At 40.3% G+C, this 20,207-nt stretch overlaps 1 protein-coding gene and 1 long non-coding RNA gene across 2 annotated transcripts in view; one reads left to right on the forward strand and one right to left on the reverse strand.

Annotated features, from left to right (window-relative positions):
- The window catches only part of LOC144595503 (uncharacterized), a 222,855-nt gene that overhangs the window by 198,123 nt on the left and 4,525 nt on the right, over positions 1–20,207 (forward strand). The window lies entirely within an intron of this gene.
- The window catches only part of obi1 (ORC ubiquitin ligase 1), a 33,777-nt gene that overhangs the window by 4,907 nt on the left and 8,663 nt on the right, over positions 1–20,207 (reverse strand). The window contains exons 4-5 of the mRNA XM_078403027.1: positions 18,263–18,508; positions 4,761–4,849 (exon numbers count right to left, since the gene is read on the reverse strand). Coding sequence (XP_078259153.1) covers positions 4,761–4,849; positions 18,263–18,508 — 335 coding nt within the window. The remainder of the gene's footprint in view (positions 1–4,760; positions 4,850–18,262; positions 18,509–20,207) is intronic.

Here is a 20,207-nt window from a genome sequence, read left to right on the forward strand (position 1 = left end):
TGTTGACTTTCTGCTTTACCCCACAGCCTTTCAAACTAATGACAATAGACAATAGGTGCAAGAGTAGGCCATTCGGCCCTTCGAGCCAGCACCACCATTCAATGTGATCATGGCTGACCATTCACAATCAGTAGCCCGTTCCTGCCCTCTCCCCATACCCCCTGACTCCGCTATCATTAAGAGCTCTATCTAACTCTCTCTTGAAAGCATCCAGAGAATTGGCCTTCACTGCCTTCCGAGGCAGAGAATTCCACAGATTTACAACTCTGAGTGAAAAAGCTTTTCCTCAAATCCGTTCTAAATGGCCTGCCCCTTCTCTTAAACTGTGGCCCCTGGTTCTGGACTCCCCCAACATTGGGAACATGTTTCCTGGCTCTAGCGTGTCCAATCCCTTAATAATCTTACATGTTTCAATAAGATACCCTCTCATCCGTCTAAATTCCAGTGTATACAAGCCTAGTCGCTCCAGTCTTTCAACATATGACAGTCCCGCTATTCCGAGAATTAACCCAGTGAACCTACGTGCACTCCCTTAATAGCAAGAATGTCCTTATTCAAATTTGGAGACCAAAACTGCACAGTACTCCAGGTGTGGTCTCACTAGGGCCCTGTAAAACTGCAGAAGGACCTCTATGCTCCTTTCCTCAACTCCTCTTGTCATAAAGGCCAACATGCCATTTGCTTTCTTCACTGCCTGCTGTACCTGCATGCTTACTTTAAGTGACTGATGAACAAGGACACCCAGATCTTTTTGTACTTCCCCATTTCCTAACTTGACACCATTCAGATAATAATCTGCCTTCATATTCTTACCACCAAAGTGGATAACCTCGCATTTATCCACATTAAACTGCATCAGCCATGCATCTGCCCACTAACACAACCTGTCCAAGTCACCCTGCATCCTCATAGCATCCTCCTCAGCTTTAATGACCCAGCTTTGTGTCATCTGCAAATTTGCTAATGTTACTTTTAATCCCTTCATCCAAGTCATTAATGTATATTGTAAATAGCTGCGGTCCCAGCATCGAGCCTTGCGGTACCCCACTAATCACTGCCTGCCATTCTGAAAGGGACCCGTTAATCCCTACTCTTTGTTTCCTGTCTGCCAACCAATTTTTTATCCATGTCAGTACTGGACCCCCAATACAATGTGCTCTAATTTTACCCACTAATCTCCTATGTGGGACCCTATCAAAGGCTTTCTGAAAGTCCAGGTACACTACATCCACTGGCTCTCCCTTGTCCATTTTCCTTGTTACATCCTCAAAAAAATAAAGATATACATCCAAGCAATAAGTAATTAAGGGCTACAATTTTGGAAGTAGAAGTCATTGGATTAAATTACAAGGGTAATCTTATATTGGCACTAATATGTGCGCAACTAATTCTACATAGGAATTGCCATAAGATTAAAAAAGTGTGGATTGCATCATTTAGCAGTCTTGCAACATTGATTACAAAGTGAAACCTATGCAGAGAGATGCAAACAAACACACCGAACATCCAGCCAACTACTTTTCCCTTTCATCAATTTGCTTGGTTGTTCGAGCACTAGAATTGGGGCTCATGCACCAATTTGGCGAAAATACTTCTGGATTATCATTCACTCTCTGGTGGCAACATTGATGTATCCAAAGAAACTAGGATGTTATATAAATAAAAACATAAAATGCCAGAAAACTCAATAGGTCAGGTAGCATCTGTGAAATGTGAAACAGTTAATATTTCAGTCCTGGATCCTTGTTCAGAAACTGGAACGAGTAAAAGTTAGTTTTCAGTGGTAGAGTATCAAAGGGAATGTCTTTTAGGGTGATACAATGAGAGATAATGTAGTGTTTAGAACAGTACTTTGTAATGAGTTGTTAACAGTAAGGCTATGTGACATGTAAAGCAGGCCAGACTAAACTAATAGATGGAAAACAGAGTCGAAATGATGAAAGACACCAATTCTTCACCTGGGAGATGTTCGAGTGAATTGCATCTCCTATGCTTGCATGTTATCCTGCTCTGTGCAGCAGGGGGTGAGTGCTGAGGTTTGGGAAATAGTTGAGAAGTGGTCTATGGCTCTATCCTCTGTGGTAGACGAAGCACCACTGTTCAGGAAGACCATTCAAAGGCTTCTGTGCGGAATGTCTCATCATCAGTATAAATACAATGGAGACGGAGGAACAGGAAGAATGGAATGCGTTCTTCACAGGAGGCAAGATGTGAAAAAATTCGGTCATAATTGCTCTTGGAATCCGTGGGCTGGCAATGTCTGTGGCTACACACACACACACACATATATATATATATATATATATATATATATATATATATATATAGAGAGAGAGAGAGAGAGAGAGAGAGAGAGAGAGATATCCAGAAAGTGAAGGGAAGATTCAGAGATGGACTATGTCTGCAGGAGATGCAACACCTATCACTTCATCTCTTGCTTTCCCACCAGACATTCTAAGTGAAGCAGTGGTTATGTTCACTTGCACTTCTTGCAAACTAGTGCACTGCATTCGGTATTTACAATTTGGTCTCATCTATATTGGAGAAACCCACAGAGGGGATATCAGTTTCTGGAGCACCTACATTCAGTCCACAGCATTGACCTTCAGTTTTTAGTTGCCTGCCACCAGCATTCTACTCTGCCCCCTCTCTCTGTGGCCCAACACAAGCTGGAAGAACAAAACCTCATCTCGTGTCTAGGCATGTAGCTGCCTTCTGGACTCAATATTATATTGTTACTTTTGTTAACTTGCTCTCTACATCCGACGTGACCATTTCTCCAGTCATCGCTCTGGCTCTTCCTTTTACAATAGGAAAGGCCTTCTGTACATGTCCCACAGCCTTGTTATTAGCAACATTTGTAACATACATAATTGGCATAATGGACTTTAACTGCCACTTGGTCTTACCCTGTCAGAGATATTCCTTTTGTTTTACCCATCACGCCCCACTTCCCTGCTGACCCAAAACATTAACCTTTTTTCTCTCAAGCATGAATTGCTACTTTTAGCATTTTGTTTTTACTTCAGATTTCTAGCATCTGCAATTGTATCATTTTCCAAATATGCCATTCCTGATGGAATGCATAACAAAATACAGATGATCTGCAATTAACAGACCAAGACCACAAATGGTGCAGATTTCCAGTCTCATGATTTTAGAAAGGTTTAATACAAGTTAGGTATATTAACTTGCGACAAAAGTAGATTTACAACCTGAAAACCAATTATCACTAACTGGGCAAAATTGACATATAGCTTCCATAATAAGATACTAATGAGTGCTCTCTTAATAGTAGAAATATAAATTGCTTATAAAATACTGAAAAGGTTGAAAATGATATCAAATAGAACAGATTTTTAATTAAATGCTGGAGACACTGCATCATACGAGTTATCATACGAGATAACTATTAACATGGAAAATCAATGCACAGTCCAAAAGTAAATCGTACTTGTGACCTTAGCCAAGGGAAGCACCTTGATCATTGCGTGTTCATGCTTCCATAACTAGGTCAATCTCAAATTGAGAAATTTTACGTATGAATTTAAAATCAGAAATATTCTGAATATCGATATGCAAGTTTGTATATCAATACGACCACTTATTATACACCATCTTAAACTTTGGCAGGTTCTCCAGTAGCTTCAAGGAAGGCTAAACTATAAATGTGAAACCAAGCATGCAAGATATTAAGCTATAGGATCAAAAACTGAGCTGGGCTACGAGCTTCTCAGAGAGATAGAGAGGCATGGGTTGAGGGAGGGAATTCCAGAGTTTGAAGCCAGTAGTTAAAGATGCTCCATCCATATAGTGAATGAATTAGAGTAGATCACAAGACCAAAACTGGAAGAGTGCAGATACAAAGTTAAGGACTGGAAAAGATTAAAAGTAGGAGGGAGAAGTGAAAGGTGCTAATTTTTAATAAAACTTAAAAAACTGAGGTATTGCTTAACTGGAAGCCAATGTAACAAATGATAAAGCAAGCAACATCCTTCCATGGGTTTCACTACATGGTACTGCGATAACAAAGGAGCAGCGTATCTCAAACAGCAACCTCTGGATTTCCAATGCAAAATAGAGGCCAGAGTGAGTCACCTTTCAACGATATCACAGGTGACCCCTGACCTTGTCCACTTTCTTGAGGATCCCCATTACTCTCTTCAGGAACCAAGAATTCCATATTCACTACTTTCCCCTAATCAATAGACTCCCAGTCTGAGACTACATCCTTTCATTCAAAACTCTACAGGCAGAGGTTAGGCCTTCCTAGCATCATGCATACATTCCAATCAGATAATTCAAGATTATCCCTCATTCTTGAATATGGGCTCTCCTTTCTCAGCTGCCCAAGTATGCTTGGATTAGTATTTCTGACCGTAATACCATTTTCTCCCCAAATGCTCACACATGGAATACTGGTAGGTTTCCCCAAAGACTAACAATTGGAGGATGGAACACTGTGGGAAATGTTTTTTGATTCCACCAGAACACCCTTCAGAACGCTGATGATCTAGGAGGAAATATGTAAAATTATCCATGTAAAGGGAGATTTTTTTTATTCTTCTATCTTTAAGAATTGCAAGTAGAGGGTTTTCAAAGCCATGCATCTGCATATAAACTGTTTAAAACCACATTTTCCACTTTCTTGTTTGAAACCTGATCAGAGGTAAACCACTAACAATTAGTGTATTACAGTTACCGTGTTAACAGTTTGCTTACAACCAACCTTGCTCCTTTAGCACAGCAGTCATACTTACTTTTGTGGAGATCTATTTTCCACTTCAGCCTTCAGATGCAAATTCTCTCGCACTAGATCACCATTTTGCATACGAAGTTTTCGGTTTGCCTAAGAGGGGAAAAAAATTGAAAGCATCAAAGGATTATTCTGGGTCCTGAAAGAATGCAAAGAAGCTTTACACTAAATTGTTCAGTGTCAAAGTAAAATTGACAAGTTCAACAACAATGACATGCACATCTTTCCAAGGCTTAAAATCATGTGAAACAGGGACGGGGTGCACCTTTGAGAGATCTTTCCCTTCCTTTCAAGACTCACCAATTTGAATTAAAATAAATTTTGGAAATTAATATTTTACAGCAAAATGCAGAGTATGTTTTTAATACTTTAATGGCAGCTATGAGTCAGTCGCAAAACATCAAGGGAATATGCCAACGTTAAAATCATGTTTCTTGAACAACTGATTTGAACGTAGTATTCAATGACAATGTGCATACATCAAGAAAATTGTTCCTCACCAGCTTCTAGGAAGAGAAAAGCATTAATTCAAGTTTCATGTCACATTAGACAAAAGTTAATGCCAAAAGGCAGTCCTTGAAGTGTAAATACAATTTACGCAGCAAACATTGATCTTTCTTCATATTACAACAGATGATGATGCAGCATTTCACACAAGCAAAATATACCCTCCAAGATTTATTTCAGTGGCCTTACAAGATTGGATTTCACCACCCGTTTTATGGGTTTGGAACATATCTGCAAAGAACGAACCACCACAGAATCATACCAATGGCGGATTGTCACCAAGTCCACCTCTACTAAAGTAACACACTTATTGATTTCTTCAACATCTTCAGCTTCTCATCTGGGTTTACACCAATTTAAAAGAGTAGGACTAACAGTTCAGTGAATATCAATGGAGAAAAAGTAGTTCAGCACACATGGAATTTCAATTTGGACATAATTCAGTCAACTTTCAGCAACAGGCACTGTAGCTTCTTCTAAGCTGCGCTCCCAAGTACTATCGTCAACGAAGTGAAAAAGGTTAAAAAAACGGTCCAATTTTTTTTTAAAGGAGAATCAATGAAAGCTAAAGCCAATAATGTCTTGAATATCTAATGTCTTGCAGAGAGTCCAAGAATTCTATGCGTCTAACATCAAGGAGTCAAAATCTGAGATGACTCATGCCGAAGAGCAGAGAATAAGTAAACTGGACCAGCAAGCGCCTTCTCTCCGAACAATTTCCACACTTGTTATCACATATAACTCTTGCAGCATAACCCATTGATCTTTTCTTCCTTCACATCGTCTTAATGGGAACCCGAAAACCCAGCTGTAAATTGTGGAAAAAAACATTTCCATTTCTCTCTCCACAAATGCTGCCTGACCTGCAGAGTATTTCTCATACTTTAAATTTCCAAGGATATCCACATTCTTACCATTCTTTGACAATATTTTTCTGAAACCTAGTTTGATTTTGGTCAAATACCCTGCTAAAATCAATGGGTCAAAAAACAAATCAATAGATCTTTGGACACAGATGGAAGTACAGCTTTCTAACAATGTTTGTGTGCAGTTTTGATATTGTGTGCAGTTTGGCCTCCTAATTTGAGGAAGGACATTCTTGCTATTGAGGGAGTGCAGCGTAGGTTCACCAGGTTAATTCCCAGGACAGTGGGACTGATATGATGAAAGAATGGATCGACTAGGCTTACATTCACTGGAATTTAAAATGATGAGAGGATCTTTTTTGAAACATATAAAATTCTTAAGGGACTGGACAGGCTAGATGCAGGAAAAATGTTCCCGATGTTGGGGGAGTTCAGAACCAAGGGGGGGTCACAGTTTAAGAATAAGAGGTAGGCCATTTAGGACTGAGACGAGGAAAAACTTTCACCCAGAGAGCTGCCAATCTGTGGAATTCTCTGCCACAGAAGTCAATGGAGGCCAATTCACTGGAGAGGAGGGGAGTAGAGAGTGGGAGTGAGTGGGACTGGGGAGGAGGGCAGGGTGGGGACGAGGAGGGGTGGGGGGAGGGTGGTGGTGGGGGAAGAGAGAGTGGGGTGGGGCAGAAGGGGACAGTGGGGAAGTGGGGGTGGGGAAGAGGGGAGAGTGGGGGGAGGGAGGGAGTGGGAGAGAGAGAGGGGGGTGGGGGTGGGGGAGGAAGGAGGAGATAAGGGCAGGGTGCTACACCAATACAGGAGAGGCTTTGGGTCCAGGGCTCACTCACAAACACTCTCTCCCCTTCCCTGCCCCCCCTCTACGAGGAATGGGCCCAACTTGGTCTGGTATATTATAAAATTTATGGATAACAAAAAATATTTCTTCAGAAAGAGCAGGAGTAGTTTCAGATGTGGGCTGACTTGAATGGTCTTTTTCCGTTCAAAATAAAATGGGCATGTACAGGCGATAAGGCAAATAACAAGCCGATAAAATAAATTGGATGAAGCAGATGACTGCTTCAGAGAGCAGCATGGGAGCAATGGGCAGAATGGGTTGGAAAATAGGGAAGTAGTGGACATTAATAATTACGCGTCAGCATTTACAGTGGAGAGGAGACGTCGAGAGGCATCCCTGAGAAAATAATGCTGAATCAGGGACAAGAGCCATAAAAAGAAAATAAAATCAACACAACAACATAACAGTAATGATAGGAAAAAAATCATAAGGGGGCAACAAATCTTTTGGACTAGATGATTGCACCCAAACATTTTTAACAAAGTAGAAAGCACACTGCAAATTCTCTACAGATGAAGGGCAGGTTTAAAAAAACAAAGCAGTGGGCGCCTGGAAAGTGCTGCCCGTTGGGTGGTTGAGGAAGATACGACAGTGGCATTTGACGCTTTTAGAAAGGCACATGGATATGCTGGGAATGAAGGGTTAGGGATCATATGTATGCAGAGGCAATTCACTTATCTGTGCATTATGTTCAGCATATATATAGTGGGCCAAAGGGCCTGTTCCTGTGCTGCACTAGAATTGAAATGTTCCAAGGAGAGGTTGGGAAGGCTAGGACTTTATTCCCTGGAGCACAGGAGGGTGATCTTATAAGAGGTGAATAAAATTAATGTGGTGGATAGAATGTGTACTTTCACCCAGAGTAGGGGAATCAAGACCCAGAGGGAATGTTTAAGGTGAGAGGGGGAAGATTAAACAGGACCCGAGTGGCAACTTTTTCCACACAGACGGCGGTGGGTGTATGTAACGAGTTGCCAGAGGAGGTAGTTGAAGCAAGTTGGTCAGAAGGGCCTGTTTCCTTGCTGTATAACTTCATGACATTATCATGGTCAGCACAGACACGGTGGGCTGAAAGGCCTGTTCCTGTGCTGCACTGTTCTATGTTCTAAACTGCAAAAAAAAACATTTGTGTTCCAAGATACTTCAATGACTGATGAATCAGGTCTGGGAATAAGGACTCATGGGGACTATTTGCAGAATGGATAGCTGACTGAATGCAGAGTTAAATGGTAGTTATTAGGAATGACAGAGGTTGGAAGTGCAGTCTCAGAAGAAAAAGTGGTGGGACTGTTGGTGTGCACAATGTTTTCTCTGATTTACAGTTTGGAATTCATAAATCTGCATTCCATGGTTTTTTTCTTGGGTGAGAAACAGTCAATGAAGGAGTTTGTAACAAATTATAACCATTCATAAACAGGGGAAAAAATCATATAATTTGGCATATGAACTTCAATGCATAGACAAATTGTAGCATTTCTCAATAAAAATAAGCAAACCACATATTACTTGGTAAGCTTCAGGTGGGGTGCAGAGAATAAAAATATGCAACCTTAATCTTAAAATTCAACTGCAAAGGCATATTTTGTGGGGGGCTGAAGTGAAAAAGATAGTTATGCTAAATATGTTGATGATTAACAAGATTACACGTGGAGCTTGCACTTTTGATCGTCATATTACTTGGAAGATATTGTCATGGGGAATGTATGTTTGATACTATAATAATAAACTGAAGTAAGCCATTCTCTTTAAAAGATTAGAGTTTATCTTTTACCCCAGTGTCACTTCGCTCACTAGCCCCACCCCGTTTAATTCTCTGAATATTTAAAATCTATCGTTCTATGCCTTGAATATAGTCAGTACTTGAGCCCTCTTGGGTAGTGAACTACAAAGATTTACTCCCCTCTGCGTGGAGAAATCTCATCTCATCTTGGACCTGAATGCTGACTTATTTTCAGACAAGTGATTTTTGATTCAAGACAACACAGCCAAAGAAAACATAATTCTTGCATTATGCCTCATAAGAATGTTACATATTTCAATGAGAAACTGCGGGTAATTTTTCATTTCACTGCACATTTATGTGTATGTGACAAATAAATTAACTATTGAAATCCACCTCTAACTCTTCTTTTTTTTAAAATTTTTAAATATTTTTTATTTTTGAAAAGCATATGTACAGATAGAAATAAGAAAAAACACATTTGTTACAAAGTTCTTACATAGCTTCAATTTTAAATTTTTGAAGAGAGAAAGTAAAAATAAAAATAAAAAACTATAAACTTGGGGAGAGAGAGTAAGAGGGTTAAAAAAAAAAGGGATCTAACAATAAAAATTAAAGGGAGTAGATCCGGGAGACAATAACCACAGTTGTACATCCAACCCCTAACTCAAGTTTCAACTTTTAATTTAAATTTTTTATTTTAGTCCTGTGCCAAACCTATTTACTTTTCTAAAAATTCAATAAATGGAGACCATATTTTTAAAAACAACTCAGGTTTGTCGATTAAGGCAAACCTTATTTTTTCCAAATGCAGGGTCTCTGTCATTTCCGTAGTCCACATTTTAATTGTGGGGGTTATTGGTTTTTTCCAAAATTGAAGTATTAATTTTTTTTGCAGTTATTAGACTGTAATCAAGAAAATGTACCTGACTTACTGTAAAATTTGTAGTATGTTCTGATAATCCTAATATAATTAAATTTGGGTCCATATCTGATTTTTTATTAATAACTTTAGAAACTATTTAAAAAATCTCCAACCAGAAGTTTTGCATTTTTATACAAGTTACGAAAATATGAGTTAAATTAGCTTCTTGAAATTGACATTTATCACAAATAGGAGAGATACTAGGAAAAATCCTATTTAATTTCGTCTTCGAATAATGTAATCTATGTATTATTTTAAATTGTATTAAGGAATGTCTAGTATTCAATGAACATTGATGTATATGTTGTAAGCTTTCATCCCATATATCTTGCATTATAAATTGATTCAATTCGTCCTCCCATGCTCGTCTATAAGATTCTGATGACGGAATGTCAGTGTCAAGGAGAGTATTGTAAATAAAGGATATTAATTTATTTGAATTATAATGTCGGTTCAGGCATACATCAAGTGTTTCTGGACCTCTAACTCTTCTAAATTCAAAAGAGCATTGGCTTAATCTCTCCACACACAGGAAACTCTTGGAACAAATCACATTTGGACAGGTAAACATAGAAAATAGGTGCAGGAGTAGGCCATTCGGTAAATCAGTAATTTCGGTAAACCATTCCAAAATCAGTACCCCGTTCTGGCTTTTTCCCCCCATATCCCTTGATTCCCTTAGCCCTAAGAGCTAAATCTAACTCTCAGGTACATTGATAAGAAAGGTATGGAGGGGCATGGACCAAATACAGGCAAATGGGATTATCTTAGATAGGATGTCTTGGTCAGCCTGGACAGGTTGGGGCGAAGTGCCTGTTTCTGCACTGTTTATTCTATCACTAAATACAGTGAAACTTCATTGTACTTCCTCTATCACAATATATTCTTCCTTCGTCGCAAGACAACATCTGTACACAATATAGGTTTAGGTTTATTATTGTCACGAAGGCAGTGGAGGCCAATTCTCTGAATGCATTCAAGAGAGAGCTAGATATATCTCTTAAGGATAGCAGAGTCAGGGGGTATGGGGAGAAGGCAGGAACGGGGTACTGATTGAGAATGATCAGCCATGATCACATTGAATGGCGGTGCTGGCTTGAAGGGCCGAATGGCCTCCTCCTGCACCTATTGTCTATTCTCACCATTTTGCAAAAACACTGTCCAGAATCATGGTTGAACGTCATTCTGCTGAAAAATAACCTAAAAATAATTAAGATATTTGGTATGCATCATTCTTCCTTCATAAATCTATAACACTGCCCAATCACCATTATTTTTCAAATGTCCTGTTACCACTTTAATAAATTTTCAGCATTTACCTAACTACTGCTGACAGGTCTATACTTTGCTTTTTTTCTCTCTCTCCTTCCTTTTCTAAATACACAGATAATATTTGATCCCCTGCAATCTGTGGGAACCATTCCAACGATAGCATCTATTCTATCCATCACCTCCTCCAAAACCTTGAGATTTATCAGCTTACAGTTCCATTAATTTTATTGCAAAATGCCAACTTCATTCAACTCCTTATTTGGCCTTGCTTATTGTTCACCCATGTCCAGGAAGTTTAATTGCGCTTTTCTCTGCAAAGAAGGATACACAATGTGTTTCTCTACCATTTCTTTATTATTTAACATTATTTCTCCTGCCTCTATCTGCAGGAATTTATATCCACCAAAGTAAAAGAAAAACAGCTGTCTAGATATCAACAAAGGCAGTAGAGAGGTTTCTCTACCCACCAGAGCTGCAAGAACATGGAACTCGATATCTCAGGGAGCAGGCAAACAGTATAAGTAGTTAAAGAGAAGGTGCATTCACAGGAGGAAGAAAGGAAGAGAGATGTATACTGTTCAACAAAGAAACTCAAGGCAAGTGAGTGAAGGTGGTACACACAAACTGGTCTAAATGGCACTTCTCTGGGCTGCGTATGCAAAGCATCATTTATGCGAGCAACATATTGCCCGTTGTCGATCCAGGTGGTACGCAAATTGGCACCAACTTACTTTATAGTGATGTAAAGCATTTCAGAAACATACGAGACTGCAGATGCTGGAACTGTGCAAAAAATGAAGAGCTGAGGGAACTTCAGCAGGCCAGGCCACATCTGTGGAGGGAAATGATCAATCAACATTTCAGTTTGGGACCCATCTTCAGATTGAAGGGGTCCAACATGAAACGTTGCCTGGCCATTTCCCTCAAAAGCACCTCATTTGTTGTATGTTTTATGATGGTCCACAGTTGTGAAAATGAGCCAGAAGTCTAAGAGCCAAGTGTATGTGATCTGAAGAGAAGTGATGCGGAAGTTGGGTATGGTGTCAAGGTAGATCATTAATTTAGTGGCAAGTTGGAGATGGGTCGTGTGGATGAATAAAGCTCAGAAAAGGACCAAGGGGAGATGGTTTGTAAACTAGGCAATAACACAGGTATGTACGTGGCGGCACCTAACGGCAGCGGCTGACTAGCAGTCTGTCCGTCTTTTTTTTCCCTTTTTTTGTTGTGTGTCGGTGTTGGGATGGTTTTTATATATTTTTTTTGGTTGTGTATGTGTGGGAGGGGGTGGTGGTGTGGGTGTGGGAAACTTTTCTCTTCCTCACGGCGCGGGGTGCGGCTCGGCTGCGGGGCCTAACATCGCCCGCTGCGGCTCGGCCGCTGGACTTTACATCACCCGGTGCGGCTTGGCCGCTGGACTTTACATCCCGGTGCGGCTTGGCCGCTGGACTTAACAGTGCCCGGTGCAGCTCGGCTGCAGGGCTTAACATCGCCCGGTGCAGCTCGGCTGCGGGGCTTTTCATCGCTGGTGCTGCTCGGCTGCGGGACTTAACATCGCCCGGTGCGGCTCGACCACGGGACTGAGCTGCGCAAGGCTTGGTCACGGGCCTTTCATCGCCCGGTTCGGCCGCGGGACGTTTCAGCGCCCGGTGCGGGGACTGTGCGGGTCGGTCGGGGACGAGCTGTCTGTCCGTGGGCGTGGGGAAGAGAGTGGAAGTTTTTGTTGCCTCCATCACAGTGAGGGGGTGTTTGGAGTCACTGTGATGGACGACAAATAAAGCTCTGTTATACCTGTTATCTGTTATACCTGTTATAGAAGTGGAACCTGAAGGTGTGTTTGATTATGATAAAAGTATGCAGAAAGAAGGTATTGATCTTTCAGCTAGGATGTATATGCATTCACATCAACCCAAACGATTATAGACATCACATCAAATTTGTGCAGAGACAATAGAAACCAAGATTGCTAAAGCAGAGGAGAATGAGGAAATGTAATAGTAGTGATCAAAAGCAAGGTTTTGCAACTAGCATGACACTCTATCCCCTGGCAGGAAGGATAAAAACAAGAATATAAAGAATTAGATTGCCGTGATCTGGAATGAACTGCGCGAAAAGTCAACAGCAATGTCAAAAAGGAAACTGGAACTCCACAAACAGGAAAATATTACAGGCCAGTAGGAAAGTTGGACTAATTGGAAAACTCTTTCAAAAATAGTGCAGGAGGAGTAAGTAATCCGGCCCTTCGAGCCAGCACCCCATTCAATATGATTATGGCTGATCATCTAAAATCAGTACTCTGTTCCTGCTTTTTTCCCATATCCCTTGATTCCTTTAGCCCCAAGAGCTAAATCTAACACTTTCTTGAAAACATCCAGTGAATTGGCCTCCACTGCCTTCAGTGGCAGAGTTTTCCACAGATTCATAACTCTCTGGGTTAAGTTTCCCCCCATCTCAGTCGTAAATGGCCTACCCCTAATTCTTAAACTGTGACTCCTGGTTCTGGACTACCCCAACATCAGAATTTTTTTTCCTGCATCTAGCCTGTCCAATTCTTTAAGAATTTTATATGTTTCTATAAGATGCCCTCTCATCCTTCTAAATTCCAGTGAATACAAGCCCAGTCAACCCATTCTTTCATCATGTCAGTCCCACCATCCTGGGAATTAACCTGGTGAACCCACGCTGCACTCCCTCAATAGCAATAATGTGCTTCCTCAAAATAGGAGACCAAAATTGCATGCAATACTCCAGGTGCGGTCTCACCAAGGCCCTGTACAACTGCAGTAGGACCTCCTTGCTCCTAAACTCATATCCTCTCGCAATGAAGGCCAACATGCCATTAGCTTTCTTCACTTCCTGCTGTACCTGCATGTTTACTTTCAGTGACTGATGTACAAGCACATCCAGATCTCGTTGCACCTCCCCTTTTCCTAATCGGACACCAGTCAGATAATTTGTCAGCATTCAGATAATAATCTGTCTTCCTGTTCTTGCCACCAAAGTGGATAACCTCACATTTATCCACATTATACTGCATCTGCCAATCATCCGCCCACTCACCCAATCTATCCGTCACCCTGCAGCCTCATAGCATTCTCCTCGCAGCGCACACTGCCACCCAGCTTTGTGTCATCCACAAACTTAGAGATGTTACATTTAATTCTCTCGTCTAAATCGTTAATATATATTGTAAATAATTGGAGTCCCAGCACCGAGCCTTGCGGCACCCCACCAGTCACTACCTGCCATTCTGAAAAGGACCTGTTAATTTCTACTCTTTGCTTCCTGTCTGCCAACCACTTCTCTATACATGTCAATACTTTGCCCCCAATACCAGGTGCTCTAATTTTGCACACTAATCTCTTGTTTGGGACCTTGTCAAAGGCTTTTTGAAAGTCCATATACACCACATCCAAAGGGTCTCCCTTATCCATGCATGCTATTTGTTACATCCTCAAAGAATTCCAGAAGATTAGTCAAGCAGGATTTTCCCTTCTTAAATCCATGCTGACTTTGAACAGGTACAGATATGAAAGCCCATTGACACTCTTTCCATGTTATGGCATTGCACCAGTTAGTGCTGCAGCCTTGCAACTCGAGGGATACAGCTTTGATTCTGACCTCGGGTCTTGTGTGTGTTTCTCCCAGATGTTCTGGTTTTCTCCCACCACAAAGGTTAATTGGTTGCTGCAAGTTACCCATTAGTGTAGACAAAAGAATTAAAGGGGAGATGATAGACATGTTTGAGAGAACAAGTTGCAAGGATTCAGGGAAATAAGGAGAGGGAGAATAGGGCTAATGGGAATTCTCCCCTGGGAGCCAACAGTGACCCAATGGGTCAAATAGCCTTCTGCTCCAAATTATGTTACATAAATTAACATACATTCTCTCTTTTATACCTGACATATCATATGTATACACATTACATACCTACTATATATATAGAAATTATATTAACATCAGGTAAATGAAATAGAGTGCATAATTTATATAATTTGTAAGCCAAAGTGTTATCAAGCATGGAAAAAAAGCCCTCCGGCCCAACTTGTCCATGCCAACCAAGATGCCCCATCTAAGATAGTCCCATATGCCTGCAATTGGCCCATCACCCTCTAAATCTTTCCTAACCATATACCCGTCAGCCTTCTCAATGCCTACTCCCCTTGCAGCTTGGTCCATATAACCACCAGCTGCTGAGTGAAAACAATACCCCTCTGGTTCCTATTAAATCTTGCCCTTCTCACCTTAAACCTATGTCCTCTGGTTCTTGATTCCCCTACCTTGGGTTAAAAACTGTACATTTCCCCCTATCTATTCCCCTCATGATTTTATAAGATCAATCTTCAGCCTCCTGTGCTCTAAGAGGAGTGCTCTGGTTTGCTGTAATGCAGTGAGATGTATCCCTGAAACTTAGTGTTGTGTGAATTATGCAGATTCACTGCTTATGTTCATTAATTATATTTATTATATTATATTATACTCAACGTTGTATCTTGCACTTAATGTTGTTGCATCCTTAACCTTTATCTGTGCACTGTGGACAGCTTGATTGCATTAATTTATTTTCTTTGACTGGATAGCACGCAAACAAAAGCTTTTCACTGCACCTCAGTACACGATTTTCTCTCTCCATGGGGACTGCATTACTAGAAATATAGTTATATATATCTATATAACTCAGTTATATCTTATTCGCCAATTTGTTTTCTAAGAGAATTAAGGAAGTGAGTTCATCGAAATATATAGGGGTATCACATCAGCAACAAATAACTTGCTTGTAATTTACTTCACTGATAAGAGTGATTACACAGAAAGCTGGAGACATTTTTATGTTTCCAGTATATATTTGGACTGTGCATGCACAAGGGAGATGACCAGGATGTTTGATTATAGGTTCAGATAGGAAGTTAAAGAGCTCATCCAAAAAGAGAAACTCAGATAGAGATAGACAACTAGAAATAGTTCAAGAATCTTTCTTCCTTCATCAGAAAGAGCCAATTAGCTTTTCATCGGTGGGAGGGAAGTTATTGGCGAAGGTTTTGAGGCACATGATTTGGGTTCACTTGGAAAGACAGGAATTGATTAAGAAGAGTCGACGTGGTTTTGTGCTGGGAAAGATCATGTCTCACAAAAGGGACACAAAATGCTGGAGTAACTCAGTGAGTCAGGAGCTTCCTTGGAGAACATGGATGGGTGATGTTTTGGGTTGGGACCCTTCTTCACACTGGACGGGTCTGAAGAAGGGGCCCGACTCGAAATGTCATCTATCTACGTATTCCAGGAATGCTGCTTGAACTACTGAGTTACTCCAGCACTTTGTATTTTAACCCGCATCTGCAGTTCTTTGTTTCTGCATCATGTCCCACAAACCTGATCAAGTATTTTCTGGAGATATCCAAGAAATTTGGTGACTGCAGAGTTGTAGACCTGGTCTATATGGGCGTAAAACCTTTTGACAAACACACAGCAGGCTGGCCCAGAAGGTTATGGCCCACTAGAGACTGTACCTAAAATTGGCTTGGTGACAGGAGGTCATCATGGTGGATGAGTGTTTTTCTGACTAGAAATCTGTAACAAGTGGTGTAGGTAATGACTTGGATGAGAATGTAGATTCAGATCTCCCAACATTTGATTTCACAAATTCATAATTTTGATGTCCAAAATTCAGAATTTTACATCAAAATTCATATGGCGCGTAATGCAACTTTTCAGCAAAAAGTATGCATGCCAAATGCGCATACATGTTGCGCTACATTCATGTGTGAAAAAAGACTATTATTTCCAACAGTCTGTAGTTCTTTGACTACATGTACAATGTCAGGCCTATCACGAGTATATTCTGCTACTTATCGAAAGGTAATTGTGTTATAAAAAGTATTTCTGTTCAAAGAAAAAAATTGTTTTGTTTTGTTTTTCCTATTGTGCGTTTTCCTTACACATCCCAATTCTCTTGGTATTGAATAAAAGAACAATGGTCATAAAATGTATGACTAAGTTATGAAGAAAGAGTTTCATTTAAAACTGCACATACCCAATTTAGGTTTTGGTTGAAGCCTACAATTATAGAGTTGACCAACTGGCACCCTCATCATTCCCACTCCTCTTCTGCTTCCGATCTTATAGAGTCCACTTTTGCACTGTTGCAGTATTTCTGATGAGTAGCTTTGTTGGTAGCAGACAGTGTTTTGGGTTAGCATGAAATGCTTTTGAACAAGCAAGTCACTCAATGTTCTCGTAGACAGGCTTGCTCTCATCTTGGTTTTGGTCACATGGCTAGCCGGATGTACACGTACACGGTTTAAACAGTACTGACAGCAGATGGATCTGCATGCGTACTCTATCGTCCACAGCTGTTAATGCGCTATATATCCTCGATTGTCATAACCGACTGCCCCGACGTGTTGATACGAGACTCGAAGGATTTCATAGCGCGAGTCTGTGACCATACTAACAAGGATCGCAATACAACGCATCGATATCGACCATCGGAAATCAGTCGGCAATTTCAATCACTCCTATATCATCTGGCATATATCGAGTGGCTGAATTGACAAATTGAAATTACCGGCTGTTTTGTGGAAAAATGTGAGGCGAAATCGGAATGGCAGAAATGAAATAAGAAAGCGGAAACTTTCCGCCAAATTCGGAAGGGTATGGAGGTCTGTAGATTATCTGATTAGTAAATTTGTAGATAACAGAAATATTTATAGATTTGTAGGCAATTAAGATTATTTAAAGGTACAGTAGGACATAGGTCATCTGGAAAATCGGGCAGAAAAGTATTAGATGGAATTTAATCCAGACAAGTGTGAGGAAATGTACTCTGAGAAATCAAATTCTGGAATAAAAGGAGTAAATGGCAGCGATCTAAGGTGTGTTGATGTCTAGAAGAACCTTGGGTGCACATTCAGAGCTCACTGAAAGTAGCTACACAGGTGGAGATGGAGGTAAATAAGTGCTGAATGTAATGGCATAGATAGGGTAGATAGTCAATAGTCTTTTACCAAAGGCAAGAGGAATCTAGAACTCGAAGGCACAGGTTTAAGGTGATGGGGGAAATTTAAAAGAGATTGGTAGGTTAAGTTTCTCTGCACAGAAGATGATGAATATCTGGAATGAGGTGCTGGAGGTTGAAGGCAGAAGCAATTACAACATTTAAAAGGCTTTTGGACAGATACATAGATGGGAAGGTTGTGGTGGAATAGGGCCTAAAGTGGCAAAATGTGGTTAAGCATAGATAGGTATCATTGAAGAGGTGGGCCAAAAGGTCCAGTTACTTTGCTGTACAATTCTATGATAAATGCAATCATTACTGGAAGTTACATTTTCATCAGTTACACCCCCAAAATTAAAATGCGTAGAAAATACATACTTCCTTAAGTTTATCCAAATCCACTTTGGTTTTCTCATAGATCTCAGTGGCTGCTTTGACCTTTGCTCTCCATTCCCACTGATTGGTTAAGCTAGACACACAGTCCTGTCCAGCTGGGCTCTGCTTTCCACCCTTATCTTTGGATGGCAGCACTGCTGGATCCAGGACAGTCTTCAGCTGCGACTCCAGGCTCAGATTTTTGCCACGAAGGTCTTCAATTTCTTTCTGCAAGGACTCAATTTCTTCCTAAAGGTGAAAAGACCAAGATTTCTCATGAAATAGTTACCGAGGATTTACTCAGAATAGCCTTTCTATTCCAAAATACTGAAAAGCATCCAATATGTGATTGGATACCAAATGAAATTACTTTTTGTCAGGTGAAACAAAGAAATGGCTTGGTATTGTCAAAGGAAACCAAATTGAACCATAATCAAATAAAGAAATAAGCATGGAACTGCAGTTGCTGGTTTAAACTGAAGATAAGACACAAAGTGATGGAGTAACACACACAGACAGCATCTCTGGAGAGAAGGAATGGGTGACGTTTCAGGTTGAGATCCTTCATCAAACTGAGAGCCGGGGAAAGGGAAACGATTGATCTGGATGGTGATGTAGAGATATAGAGCAAATTAATGAAAGACATGCAAAAATGTAAGGATGATAAAGGAACATGTCATTGTTAGCTGTTTGGTTTTGTGTAATGAAACAGATTTGATTACAGGGTGCTTAAGGTGAAGGAGTCCCGAGGAGGCAGTGATCGTAATATAATGACATTTAACCTGCCATTTGATAGGGACCCACTAAAATCGGATGATTCGGTATTACTGTTGAGTATAGAGGCATAAGGGAGGAGCTGGCAAAAGTTGATTGGAAACGAACCCTAGATTTTTGATTAATTTGGAAGACGCAGGATCATTTCATCCCAATGAGAAAGAGGCAACTGTGGCCGACAAAGGAAGTCAAAGACAGCATAAAAGCAAAAGAGAAGACATATAATTTTGCGAAGGTTAGTGGGAAAACCAACAAAAAACCAACAGAAGGCAACTAAAAAAGCAAAGAGAGAAAAGATAAAATATGAAGACAAGCTAGCCAAAAACATTAAGGAGGATACCAGAAGTTTATTCAGATGTATAAAGAGTAAAAGAAAAGCAAGAGTGGTATCAAGACAGCTTTCATTTTAGTTTCCTGCTGGGATGCTGCATTTTCCAATTTATGCAAGTGTCAAAATATATTTTTGTATAATGACAAATGCAAAGTGAAAGTGTTATGACTAAAGTGTGAGCAAAGTAGCATCGAACTGAACTGGAACATCAATGCTTGGCAAAATACTTGCATAGTAAAGGACACAACTAACTCTTTTCAACTCGTATAATTCCAACATTGTGGCCAAAAGACAAATAAAAAACAGGAAGGATACTGCAAGATTATAGATTATAATGTTTAGGCCTTGATTGGAAAATAAATTTGGAAAATAGAACTGGAAAATATCTACAGTCAATATCTTATTGTAATTCTTCAGAAAGCAATTCAGTTAGGAAATGGTTAATACAGGCTGTAAAATGTTTGTTTATTTACTTCCTGCTTCCCTTCCTCTCCTGGGGAAAAGGTAGTCATGACCTTAGGGAAGTGAAATGATTAAACATATTTGTTGTTCAAGATAGCAAAGTAAAGTTGTTCACGAACATGTCACTCATTTAAGCAATTTAAGAACCATAAGGTATTTCAATTGCACAATGACTCTTGAAAAATCGATACGATAATTCTCACAGATTTTAACCACCATAATCTTTCCACTTGGAAATGGTTTAAAAAATATTTTTTTAGGCAGCGCAGTGGTAGAGTTGCTGCCTCACAGCGCTTGCAGCACTGGAGACCTGGGTTCGATCCCGAGTACGGGTGCTGTCTGTAAGTTCTTCCCATGACCACATGGGTTTTCTCCGAGATC

This window comes from Rhinoraja longicauda, chromosome 7, assembly GCF_053455715.1.
Source record: "Rhinoraja longicauda isolate Sanriku21f chromosome 7, sRhiLon1.1, whole genome shotgun sequence".
Lineage (NCBI taxonomy): Eukaryota > Metazoa > Chordata > Chondrichthyes > Rajiformes > Arhynchobatidae > Rhinoraja > Rhinoraja longicauda.